General features: G+C 45.2%; 1 protein-coding gene and 1 non-coding gene across 2 annotated transcripts; both read right to left on the bottom strand.

Moving 5' to 3' along the window:
- Positions 1-1,826: 1,826 nt before the first annotated feature.
- Positions 1,827-12,112, bottom strand: LOC110499702 (T-complex protein 1 subunit beta). The gene is made up of 14 exons (XM_036956571.1): positions 11,984-12,112; positions 10,870-10,944; positions 9,387-9,452; positions 8,566-8,677; positions 7,199-7,275; positions 6,810-6,922; positions 5,209-5,411; positions 4,496-4,596; positions 4,127-4,254; positions 3,753-3,976; positions 3,479-3,607; positions 3,119-3,322; positions 2,741-2,882; positions 1,827-2,219 (listed from the first exon to the last, which is right to left on the bottom strand). The coding sequence occupies exons 1-14, from the start codon at positions 11,984-11,986 to the stop codon at positions 2,189-2,191; spliced, it is 1,608 nt and encodes a 535-aa protein (XP_036812466.1). The 5' UTR covers positions 11,987-12,112; the 3' UTR covers positions 1,827-2,188.
- LOC118943024 lies at positions 4,824-4,965 on the bottom strand. Its single transcript, XR_005038760.1, has one exon. It is a non-coding gene; the product is annotated as a small nucleolar RNA SNORA47 (small nucleolar RNA).
- Positions 12,113-12,338: the final 226 nt, after the last annotated feature.

Here is a 12,338-nt window from a genome sequence, read left to right as displayed (position 1 = left end):
CTAAGGCACTGCATCTCAGTGCAAGAGGTGAACACCACAGGCCCTGGTTGGAATCCAGGCTGTATCACATCTGGCCGTGATTGGGAGTCCCATAGGGCGTCGCACAATTGACCCAGCGTCGTCCAGGTTTGGCCGCCATTGTAAATAATAGTTAGTTCTAACTGACTTAGCTAGTTAAAAAAAAAAAAAAATCTATCCTTAATATGTTACAGTGTCATCAATACAATTAATATGTTATAGTAAGTACATGTACAGTTGAAGTGGGAAGTTTACATACACTTAGGTTGGAGTCATTAAAACTAGTTTTTCAACCACTTGACATCATGTGTTGTCTGTTCGCACTGCTTTGCTTTATCTTGGCCAGGTCGCAGTTGTAAATGAGAACTTGTTCTCAACTGGCCTACCTGGTTAAATAAAGGTGAAATAAAAAAATCATGGGAAAATCTAAAGAAATCAGCCAGGACCTTAGAAAAATATTTGTAGACCTCCACAAGTCTGGTTCATCCTTGGGAGCAATTTCCAAATGCCTGAAGATACCACGTTCATCTGTACAAACAATATTACGCCAGTATAAACACCATGGGACCACGCAGCCGTCATACCGCTCAGGAAGGAGACGCGTTCTGTCTCCTAGAGATGAACGTACTTTGGTGCGAAAAGTGCAAATCAATCCCAGAACAACAGCAAAGGACCTTGTGAAGATGCTGGAGGAAACAGGCACAGAAGTATCTATATCCACAGTAAAACGAGTCCTATATCAACATAACCTGAAAGGCCTCTCAGCAAGGACAAAGCCACTGCTCCAAAACCACCATAAAAAGCCAGACTACAGTTTAAAACTGCACATGGAGACAAAGATCGTACTTTTTTGAGAAATGTCCTGTGGTCTGATGAAACAAAAATAAAGACCTGTTTGGCCATAATAACCATCTGGAGGAAAAAGGGGGAGGCTTGGAAGCCGAAGAACACCATCCCAACCATGAAGCACGGGGGTGGAAGCATCATGTTGTGGGGGTGCTTTGCTGCAGGAGGGACTGGTGCACTTCACAAAATAGATGACATCATGAGTGAGGAAAATTATGTGGATATACTGAAGCAACATCTCAAGACATCAGTCGGGAAGTTAACGCTTGGTCGCAAATGGGTCTTCCTAATGGACAATGACCCCAAGCATACTTCCAAAGTTGTGGCAAAATGGCTTAAGGACAACAAAGTCAAGGTATTGGAGTGGCCATCACAAAGTCCTGAACCCTATAGAACATTTGTGGGCAGAACTGAAAAAGCGTGTGCGAGCAAGGAGGCCTAAAAACCTGACAGTTACACCAGCTCTGTCAGGAGGAATGAGCCAAAATTCACCCAACTTATTGTGGGAAGCTTGTGGAAGGCTACCCGAAACGTTTGACCCAAGTTAAATTTAAAGGCAATGCTACCAAATACTAATTGAGTGTATGTAAACTTCTGACCAACTGGGAATGTGATGAAAGAAATAAAAGCTGAAATAAATCATTCTTGCTACTATTATTCTGACATTTCACATTATTAAAATAAGGTGGTGATCCTAACTGACCTAAGACAGGGAATTTTTACTGGGATTAAATGTCAGGAATGGTGAAAAACTGAGTTTAAATGTATTTGGCTAAGGTGTATGTAAACTTCCAACTTCAACTGTATATCCTTAAAAAGTACATAAATATTCTTCATATGTTATAGTAGTACATCAACACAATTAATATGTTACAGTCCATCTATATCCTGAATATAAATGTTAAGTCTAAATACACATTTCAAACTAAGGTTCTCAAGGCATAAAACATTCCAGACATGGATTCAGAGTGACTTTTTTATTTATTATTATTTCAGTAAACAAACAAACAAACACACATGTCCATACAGCCATCTGCATGAGATGTCAAGTGCGTTGACAGTCTGGCCTCTGCAGTGGTTTGTAACACACCCCGACAGACTAAAAGGAGCATTTAGACTAACCAAAAGAGACTGAAGCTGTGATTTTGGGACAACGGTACAGAAACACATCAGGGTTTTTTATTTCAAAGTGACGTATGGTACACAGCCTTGGACAGGAGTATCATAAATACGGGCTTTGTCTGTTCCCCTTCCCCTACCAGCAACTCCTGTTCCCCTCTCTCCTCTTCCTCACCCCCCCCCTCCCCTCTTCCTCCTGGTGGTATTAACAGGGGTGATGGTCTGGTACTCGCTTCCTACAAGGGGAAAGAGGGAGGAATCAGTAAAAAGGAGAATTACTACGTTTTACAGGAAGGAAAACCTACTCACCATTTCAGAGCAGTAACCAAATGATCAACTTACAAAATGAGAACAACTGCACTTGCAAAACATGTTTTTGACTGTCTACTGCAAAGCAGTTTGGGAAAACAAGGATTCTCTACTCTAGTCATGTGGTAGACTGCCATCTGTAGACTTGACCAATCAGAATGAACCAGGCATTGAGGATAGAAGCAGAATACAAGGAACATTCCGGCAGTGGAAGTCCCTGGACCCGTTATCCCTTCATAACAGACAGGAGAACATTCTGGCAGTGGAAGACACTAGACCCGTTATCCCTCCATAACAGACAGGAGAACAGGGAGACAGCGTGCATGCCAAGAATGGAGGTTTAAGTCAGGCATTTGACTGCACCTACAGCAAGGATTTCTGGGATATCTGGAACAATACAAGAGAGCTGCAGGGTGTGTGTGTGTGTGTGTCAGGTGTTGGTCCTCACCTGGGCGCAGCCTTGATGATGTTGTCGACGCGGAGGATCATCTCTGCAGCCTCGGCAGCAGACAGCAGAACCTGCCTCTTGACCTGGAAGCTCTCCGTCACCCCCATCTCTGACATGTCACCGATGGTACCCTGGTTCATATCTGAGGGACCCGGGAAGACACACACACAGGACAGGACATGAGCCTAAGTGTGATGCATCGGACTCACATACTCAAATCGGTATTAATTCATCTGGCCCCGTTCAAATAAAGTGACTACAAGAGAAAAAATAAAAAAATAAAAGGTCACAGGTCAAAGGAAGGAGAACGAGGCACATGCCAAAAGCCCGGTTTGAAACATCTAGGAGAGAGCGGAGGTGTCCTGAGACGGTACTCACTCAGACCCATGGTGGTTTTCCCCTCCTGGTGAGCAGCTCTCAGCTGGGCCACCAGGTCGGCACTGTCGTAGCCGGCGTTGTCTGCGATGATGGTGGGCAGCATCCGAAGAGCTTTGGCGAAGGACTCCATGGCCACAGCCTCTTTGCCCGGTGTCCTGAGAGCCAGGTCTGTCACCACCTTGGCCATCAGCATCTCAGAGCAGCCTGGAGGGACAGCAGTGGTGGTGATTCTCACACTGGGTTCAGACAGTAGGGGTGGGGGGGCTGTGTTGAACTTGTTGTTGGACTTTCAGCCTGTTATTTCCCCACAGTATCCATGTAGATGGGCAGAGTGTGTGTGTGTGTGTGTGTAGACCTCACCTCCTCCGTAGACGGTACGTGTCTCCTTGACGGTCTGAGCCAGGACACACAGGGCATCATGGAGAGACCTCTCGGCCTCGTCCAGGATCTGCTGTGTGGCTCCACGCAGCACCACGGTACACGCCTCACCTGGGAGAGGCAAAGATGGTCAGGACTTTACAATCCAGAGAAAATACGAGTAGGATAAATCCCTGACCATCAAGCCATTATCCTACTATAAACCTCAGAAGTATAACCCATTTCTAAGTCAGCCCGCCGTTGTATCAACACTGACCCATGGCCACTCCTGAGAAGTGGATCAGAGTGTCCTCGCCGATCATCACCTCCTCGATCAGCTTGCAGTGGCCCAACTTCACCAGCTCGGGGTGGTCGAAGGTGGACGTGATCTCTCCCCCCGTGACGAGAGCCAGGCGCTCCACTCCGGAGAAGTCCGCGTGTTCTATCGCCATGACGCCTGCCGCAGCAAACAGCTGCTCTGGGTAGTTGTAGATCAGCTGTCTGGTGATCAATCGTTATTGATTACTACATTACTCACATCACTCACAACGCTGGAAAAACCCTTGATGAATAGGTGAACTTGTACTTAAGTGTGTGTGTGTGTTGTGTCTGTATGTACTTAGTATGTGTGTGTGTGTGGTGTGTGTGTACCTGTTGATGAAGCAGTTGATCCCGTGCTTGAGGATCCGTTCCACCTTCTCCTTCATCTTCTCTTTCTCAGCCATCTCTATCTCCGCCACCTTGGCCGTGGAGTCCACACGCACTCTGGAGCCGAAGATCTGACACAAGACCATACAGCTGGTTGGTTACAAACCGAAAAGGGAATTTTCACACAATTTTTACAAAACTTCTTAAGAGGCTAATAGGAGACAGTAGGGAAGAATATCAGGGGCAGATTTAAATCTGATTCACTCAGCTGGAATTTAAAAAAAACATGCTGGAACAGGAGTTTACAGTTTACTTCCTGAATTGATAAAGAATTGATGGTCTGTAACCCTGAGAGGATATAGAAGGTGAAACCTTGATCTTATCGGTGTCCATGCCAGTGTTGGAGATGAGGATGTTGACGTTCTCTAGCCTCTTGGGCTGGTTCACACCAATCTTCTTGTCCAGCAGAAAGCCTACAGAGACAACCAACACATGAAGCTACATTAAAACAATCTCTCCTCTTAACTAAGAGTGGTTTATTATAATTAATGTTCACACACACACACTGCTCAAAAAAATAAAGGGAACACTTAAACAACACAACGTAACTCCAAGTCAATCACACTTCTAGGGTGTTATTTTAGTGTTCCCTTTATTTTTTGGAGCAGTGTATATATATTACACACACTACACAGTCCACTAGTTTTGTGCACAAACGCAACATTGGCTGTAATGAAGGTCTCATGAAGCCAGTTTGCTGCGTCGACCTGATTTTCATGTAGGAGGTTATTAACCAGTAATAACAGCACAGTGTGAAGCTGCTACACCTTCTCAATCCTCCCAGAGCCCACAGCTCTGGGTCAGACCAGAGCTCTTTAGACCTCTTCATTAGGTCACACCGTAGCAAAGGTTTAGCAATGTGAAACCCCCCCCTCTGCGTTTCTTATTGGTCATCTTCAGGTAATCCCTCCCCGTTTCAGTCAGTTTTACTTCCGTTTGGTACCCTGATGAACATGACCCAGATGAGACCAACTGCCGTTTTCTGTCAGAGGCAGAGTATGCATCAGCCTCCCCAGTGGTCTCACCTTCGTCCAGGTAGGAGTCGATGAGGCTGCCTCCGAGCTTCTTGATGACGTGGATGGCCTCCAGGTTACCGGAGCTCTTCAGCCGGAGCACGGCCTCCACGGCCAGCTTGGCAAAGTGGTCCTTGTGGTGGGTCAGCAGCTTGGACGACAGGGTGGTGCGGGAGATGTTCAGGAGGTCCTCCTGGAACTTCACCTGGTCGTTACTGAGGGGGAGAATAAACAGGAGGAGAGGGAGAATAAACAGGAGGAGGGAGAGAGAATAAACAGGAGGGAGAGAGAATAAACAGGAGGAGGGGGAGAGAATAAACAGGAGGAGGGGGAGAGAATAAACAGGAGGAGGGGGAGAGAATAAACAGGAGGAGGGAGAGAGAATAAACAGGAGGAGGGAGAGAGAATAAACAGGAGGAGGGAGAGAATAAACAGGAGGAGGGAGAGAATAAACAGGAGGAGGGAGAGAATAAACAGGAGGAGGGAGAGAATAAACAGGAGGAGGGAGAGAATAAACAGGAGGAGGGAGAGAATAAACAGGAGGAGGGAGAGAATAAACAGGAGGAGGGGGAGAATAAACAGGAGGAGGGAGAGAATAAACAGGAGGAGGGAGAGAATAAACAGGAGGAGGGGGGAGAATAAACAGGAGGAGGGGGGAGAATAAACAGGAGGAGGAGGGAGAATAAACAGGAGGAGGGAGAGAATAAACAGGAGGAGGGAGAGAATAAACAGGAGGAGGGAGAGAATAAACAGGAGGAGGGAGAGAATAAACAGGAGGAGGGAGAGAATAAACAGGAGGAGGGGGAGAATAAACAGGAGGAGGGAGAATAAACAGGAGGAGGGAGAATAAACAGGAGGATGGGGAGAATAAACAGGAGGAGGGAGAGAATAAACAGGAGGAGGGGGGAGAATAAACAGGAGGAGGAGGGAGAATAAACAGGAGGAGAGGGAGAGAATAAACAGGAGGAGGGAGAGAATAAACAGGAGGAGGGAGAGAATAAACAGGAGGAGGGAGAGAATAAACAGGAGGAGGGAGAGAATAAACAGGAGGAGGGAGAGAATAAACAGGAGGAGAGGGAGAGAATAAACAGGAGGAGAGGGAGAGAATAAACAGGAGGAGGGAGAGAATAAACAGGAGGAGGGAGAGAATAAACAGGAGGAGAGGGAGAGAATAAACAGGAGGAGAGGGAGAGAATAAACAGGAGGAGGGAGAGAATAAACAGGAGGAGGGAGAGAATAAACAGGAGGAGGGGGGAGAATAAACAGGAGGAGGGGGGAGAATAAACAGGAGGAGGGGGGAGAATAAACAGGAGGAGGAGGGAGAATAAACAGGAGGAGGGAGAGAATAAACAGGAGGAGGGGGGAGAATAAAACAGGAGGAGAGGGAGAATAAAACAGGAGGATGGGGAGAATAAACAGGAGGAGGGTAGGATGGTATTTTTCACAGCTTAGCAATGTGTGTAGTCTTTCTTTATGGTTTTGGATGGGTGATTACTCATCTATGTAAGAGCCAATTAAAAACGTATAACATCTCATGACATTAGCTGAGTTGTGTGATAGAGACCTAGCAGGTAAACCTGACATCTAGAAATGCTTCATCATTGAAGGCCTACCCATGATCCACAGCAGCCTCCTTCAGAGCCTGGCGGGCTGTCTGGGTGGCCTTCCTCCAGCCAGAGATGATTATCTGAGGGTGGATCTTCTTGGCGATGAGGAGCTCAGCTTCCTAAAAGACAAGACACCAGGGGTGTGTTCATTTGGGAACACCGTAGAAAAAAAACATTTTGCAACGGGAAAAAAGAGAGAAAAAAAAAGCATTTGTTATTGGATCGTTGATAACTTAAGGAAGTATTACCAAGACAACGTACTACAGCTGGTGTTGATAATGGTTTTACTCCCAGGAGTTAATCTCTTCACAACAGACTGCGATGTGAAATACAGTATTAGCTAGATGTGCTGAAGAGGGTGATTAAGGGTTGTTAAGTAAATCATACACTCTTACCCTGAGCAGTTCAGCAGCCAATACCGTGACAGAGGTGGTGCCGTCTCCAACCTCATCATCCTGGGTCTTGGACATGTCTGGAAGACAGAAGGTGTAAAGGATCAGAGAGGGTCTAGGACATGTCTGGAAGACAGAAGGACCAGAGAGGGTCTAGGACATGTCTGGAAGACAGAAGGACTATAGGATCAGAGGGGGTCTAGGACATGTCTGGAAGACGGGAGGATCAGAGAGGGTCTAGGACATGTCTGGAAGACGGGAGGATCAGAGAGGGTCTAGGACATGTCTGGAAGGCGGGAGGATCAGAGAGGGTCTAGGACATGTCTGGAAGACGGGAGGATCAGAGAGGGTCTAGGACATGTCTGGAAGACAGGAGGACTAAAGGATCAGAGAGGACAACAACAGTGTCCAGAAAGACATCATAGCAGAGGGCCACTGCCTTGGGGAGCAGCATTATACCGTGTGCAGGCCTTTCATATCTCCCGACAACTACATAGTTCAACTGGTGAACACAACACTCACCAACCAGAGAAATACACAACGCAGAGGACAAGAGGACGAAAAGTCAAAGTAATAATGATCAATGGAAGTAGTGTTTTTTATGTAATAGGGGATTAACGATCAATGGAAGTAGTGTTTTTTATGTAATAGGGGATTAATGATCAATGGGTCAGAGACATGGGAGGAATTTCAGTCCGGGACTCATAGCTACATGGCAAGTTCTCATTGGTCCAAATTGTTTATACATTGAACCTGAAATAGGATACTTGTTATTTAGCCATGGGCCCAGTTTCATTTCAGGGAATTATAATTCCTCAACCACAGGCTAGGGCTGGGTTATAAAGTACATCCTGTCCCCTTGTTCTGTGGGGAGAATCACAGGAGAGAATCACTGAGGACAGGGGAGAATCACAGGAGAGAATCACTGAGGACAGGGGAGAATCACAGGAGAGAATCCTCTTAGAGAATCACTGAGGACAGGAGAGAATTATCTTAGAGAATCACTGAGGACAGGGGAGAATCACAGGAGAGAATCACTGAGGACAGGGGAGAATCACAGGAGAGAATCACTGAGGACAGGGGAGAATCACAGGAGAGAATCCTCTTAGAGAATCACTGAGGACAGGAGAGAATTATCTTAGAGAATCACTGAGGACAGGGGAGAATCACAGGAGAGAATCACTGAGGACAGGGGAGAATCACAGGAGAGAATCACTGAGGACAGGGGAGAATCACAGGAGAGAATCCTCTTAGAGAATCACTGAGGACAGGGGAGAATAAACCCTATTCTCCTCCCCCTGATTTGCTTTGGGGTCCGTGTAATTGAAGAGTAACATCAACTGCTAACACTGGTGAACACCAAAACTCACCAACCAACACTTTGGCAGCGGGGTTGTCCACTCCGATGGCTTTGAGGATGGTGGCCCCATCATTGGTGACTGTAACAGTTCCCTCCCTGCCACCTCCGATAAGGATCTTGTCCTGCATGGTTGTTATTTATTTATATATATATTTTTATTTAACCAGGTGGGCCAGTTGAGAACAAGTTCTCATTTACAACTGAGACCTGGCCAAGATAAAGCAACGCAGTGTGACAAAAACAACAGAGTTACACATAAACAAACGTACAGTCAATAACACAATAGAAACATCTATGTACAGTGAGTGCAAATGCAGTAAGATTTGGGAGGTAAGGCAATAAATAGGCCATAGTACAAAATACAATTTAGCATTAACACTAGAGTGATAGATGTGCAGATGATGATGTGCAAGTAGAGATACCGGGGTGCAAAAGAGCAAAAATAAATAAATAACAATTTGGGGATGAGGTAGTTGGGTGGGCTATTTACAGATGGGCTGTGTACAGGTACAGTGATCGGTAAGCTGCTCTGACAGCTGATGCTTAAAGTTAGTGAGGGAGATATAAGTCTCCAGCTTGATGACTTTTGCAATACGTTCCAGTCACTGGCAGCAGAGAACTGGAAGGAAAGGCGGCCAAAGGGGGCTTTGGGGACGGACAGTCAATGTGAGTTTGAGCCATGCAAACTATACATTTGGTCTAGTTGAGTTTATCAAGTCATGCTATGCACCTAGGTTTTTTTTGTTTTTTGTTATTATGAACAATTATACTTAGTAATTTGGTATTGATAATTAATTGATGTCAGTGACAGACTTGCTGAGTGATGCATACCATTCCTTTTGGTCCCAAGGTACTCTTCACCAGATCTCCAATGGCGATGGCACCGATGAAGGACGACTGGAGGAAACCCAAAACATTAGTGTAGCACGATATACCGGTAATACCACAGTACCAAAACATTAGTGTAGCAGGATATACCGGTAATACCACAGTACCAAAACATTAGTGTAGCAGGATATACCGGTAATACCACAGTACCAAAACATTAGTGTAGCAGGATATACCGGTAATACCACAGTACCAAAACATTAGTGTAGCACGATATGCCGGTAATATCACAGTACCAAAACATTAGTGTAGCACGATATACCGGTAATACCACAGTACCAAAACATTAGTGTAGCAGGATATACCGGTAATATCACAGTACCAAAACATTAGTGTAGCACGATATACCGGCAATACCACAGTACCAAAACGTTTAATGATACCAACATTTCAGAATACTTGAATAGCGTAGTACCGTTTCATATGATACTACCACATGTTTCAGTCCTACAACGGGCGGGCACCTGTTATGTTAATAAAATCTGTTATTTATTTGATTTTTAAAACAGCCACTAGTCTCTTGTATGGGCTGGTTCAATAATGTCCACTTGACTTTCATGCACATATCAGGTGTGGGAGCTGCAGTCTGTCAGCTGCATCCTCTTCCAGCCATCACGCGGTTGAGAGGACGATGCGCGCGTTAGCGGTTGAGAGAACGATGCGCGCGTTAGCGGTTGAGAGAACGATGCGCGCGTTAGCGGTTGAGAGAACGATGCGCGCGTTAGCGGTTGAGAGAACGATGCGCGCGTTAGCGGTTGAGAGAACGATGCGCGCGTTAGCGGTTGAGAGAACGATGCGCGCGTTAGCGGTTGAGAGAACGATGCGCGCGTTAGCGGTTGAGAGAACGATGCGCGCGTTAGCGGTTGAGAGAACGATGCGCGCGTTAGCGGTTGAGAGAACGATGCGCGTGTGTGTGTGTGAGTGTTTCTGAGAGGGAGGTTTCAGGCGGTGTTTTCTCCTTACTGCTACGATGACATCCAGATCATTATGCATGTAAATTCCTTCCTCACATTCCTCCAATCAGATCACAGATGGGCCTTTGCCAATATGAGCAAATCAGCCGTTCTATGTCGTATTCGATTATACAGTGTGAAGTTACATTCTGTGTGTTGTTCTGAGTAGAGGTGTGAATATCAGTGACATATTTTTGTGTGTAGCACATGTGTATAATGTTTAGAATATGGGAACAAGAGTCGGAGGGAAGGGACGAACAGGACATTAGGTCACTGAAATGTTTTCCCTGTGGTATCGCGATACTTGGCCTGGTACCGTAAGTAAAATGTTGGTATCGTGACAACATTACAAAACATTGTTATAAATGAATGGTACAGTAGAAAAGCAACTATTAATGTAGTATAATATAAAGGGAAAGGGGGATAATATACTAACATAACATAAAGTAAACATCACAGAGCACTCAGCTCACCAGACGGGCGGTCTCAGCTTTCTCCTCGTCGGCTCCTTGCCTGAAGATGTTCACTGGGGCCATGGATAGGGACGCCTGCAAGACAGGTTAGGATCTCAGACAACGCAATCTTGCCAGAGTCACACACCCGACGCAAGGCAAACTGGTGAATGCTTGTGTAAAAAGTAAAATCTTTTGACAATCTCTATGATAATATATTAGGTCAAAGAAATATCCATAATCATGGTGGTGTCAAGATGACGAACATGTGTAAGAAGCCCAGGGCTGCTGATATAATTTGACAGCCGATGTGAATGACGCATTGAAATGTCTAGACTCATGCTTACATTTGTATCAAATCAACGACAAAAACATTGTGCCTTTATTATCAAACTCAAAACTGTACATCGCCGACCATACATGGTCATAGGTGGACTTGTATGTATGAACAGCAGACGGTTGGTTGCATGGCGCTGTAACAAGGACCAGTGGATGACTCCACCCACTGCTCCTAAGAAACCGCTAGAAGCTTTGTGGCCCAAACTAACTGCGTTTTGGCAAACGCTATAGCTAGCCATGTTGCCTTCCTTGTTGTGTCATTGTGCAAGAACATGAAAATTTGTCGTGTCATGCTACTGTTAGATGGCCAAGCCCAACAATTAGTTAGCTAACTACAAATCTAGGGATACTGACGGGAGACAATGTAGCTTAGCTCGTTAGCTCAACCCCTTAGCAAGTTGGAAGTTTGCAATAAATAAAATACAAATAATAATTACGTCGCTTCTACTGCTACGTTCATTCAAAGTTTAATCCAGTTTCAGGTGAAAAGGAATTGTTTCTACATCAGGCCTGATTTTTCTGTTGATCACATAATGCCATCCACATAAAATTACCACATGACGCTATTAGCTAACCGGCTACCTTAGAATGCTAGCTAACTAGTTGGCTGCGTCCAGGGCCCATGTGCTTCCTCAGTCAATGTTACACCCGTCAGATATAAAGAAATGAACAAACCCCATATTTATGCAAGATACTGCACGTTTAAGATAATGTTGTTTTTACTCAGTGTAGTTAACGATTACAATAATGTCGTTGAAATAAAATGTTTATAAACGGAACAAAGAGGTTCGCTTACCATGATTTCTGTGAGTTGATAGCAGACGCCTTGCACGCACCGGGAAGGAACAAATAGGAGTGACGCAGCTACGTAAGGACACGCCAGAGTAAAGGTTCGCTCGATTTTGTAGCCCCGGGGGGCAGCGTTTGCACTTTTGGTACAATATCTCTCCTCTCTACAGATCCGGCATTTAGGATGAGCTAAATCAAATCCACCTAATTTAGAGAGTATTTTGCAGATTGTGCGAATTCACTGCACACCCCTCTCTTCTCTTCAAGCCAATGCAGAATAAATCGTTTTAAATACTATTTTTTATACAGTAACCTACTATACTCAGGGTATGAGTAATAAGAATTGATCTTCAATAAACCAG

The sequence above is a fragment of the Oncorhynchus mykiss genome, chromosome 21 (assembly GCF_013265735.2).
Source record: "Oncorhynchus mykiss isolate Arlee chromosome 21, USDA_OmykA_1.1, whole genome shotgun sequence".
Taxonomy (NCBI): domain Eukaryota; kingdom Metazoa; phylum Chordata; class Actinopteri; order Salmoniformes; family Salmonidae; genus Oncorhynchus; species Oncorhynchus mykiss.
The sequence above is the reverse complement of the archived record's forward strand: the minus strand, read 5'-3'. Positions and strand labels throughout refer to the sequence as shown.

Bases quoted from the DNA above. Each gene is read 5' to 3' on its own strand.
- LOC110499702 (XM_036956571.1), bottom strand. The intron at 5,412-6,809 runs GTAGGCCTTCAA...TCTCCCCCTCAG, and splicing joins GAGGCTGCTGTGGATCATGG to TAACGACCAGGTGAAGTTCC. The intron at 4,255-4,495 runs GTTTCACCTTCT...GTCTTGTGTCAG, and splicing joins TGGACACCGATAAGATCAAG to ATCTTCGGCTCCAGAGTGCG.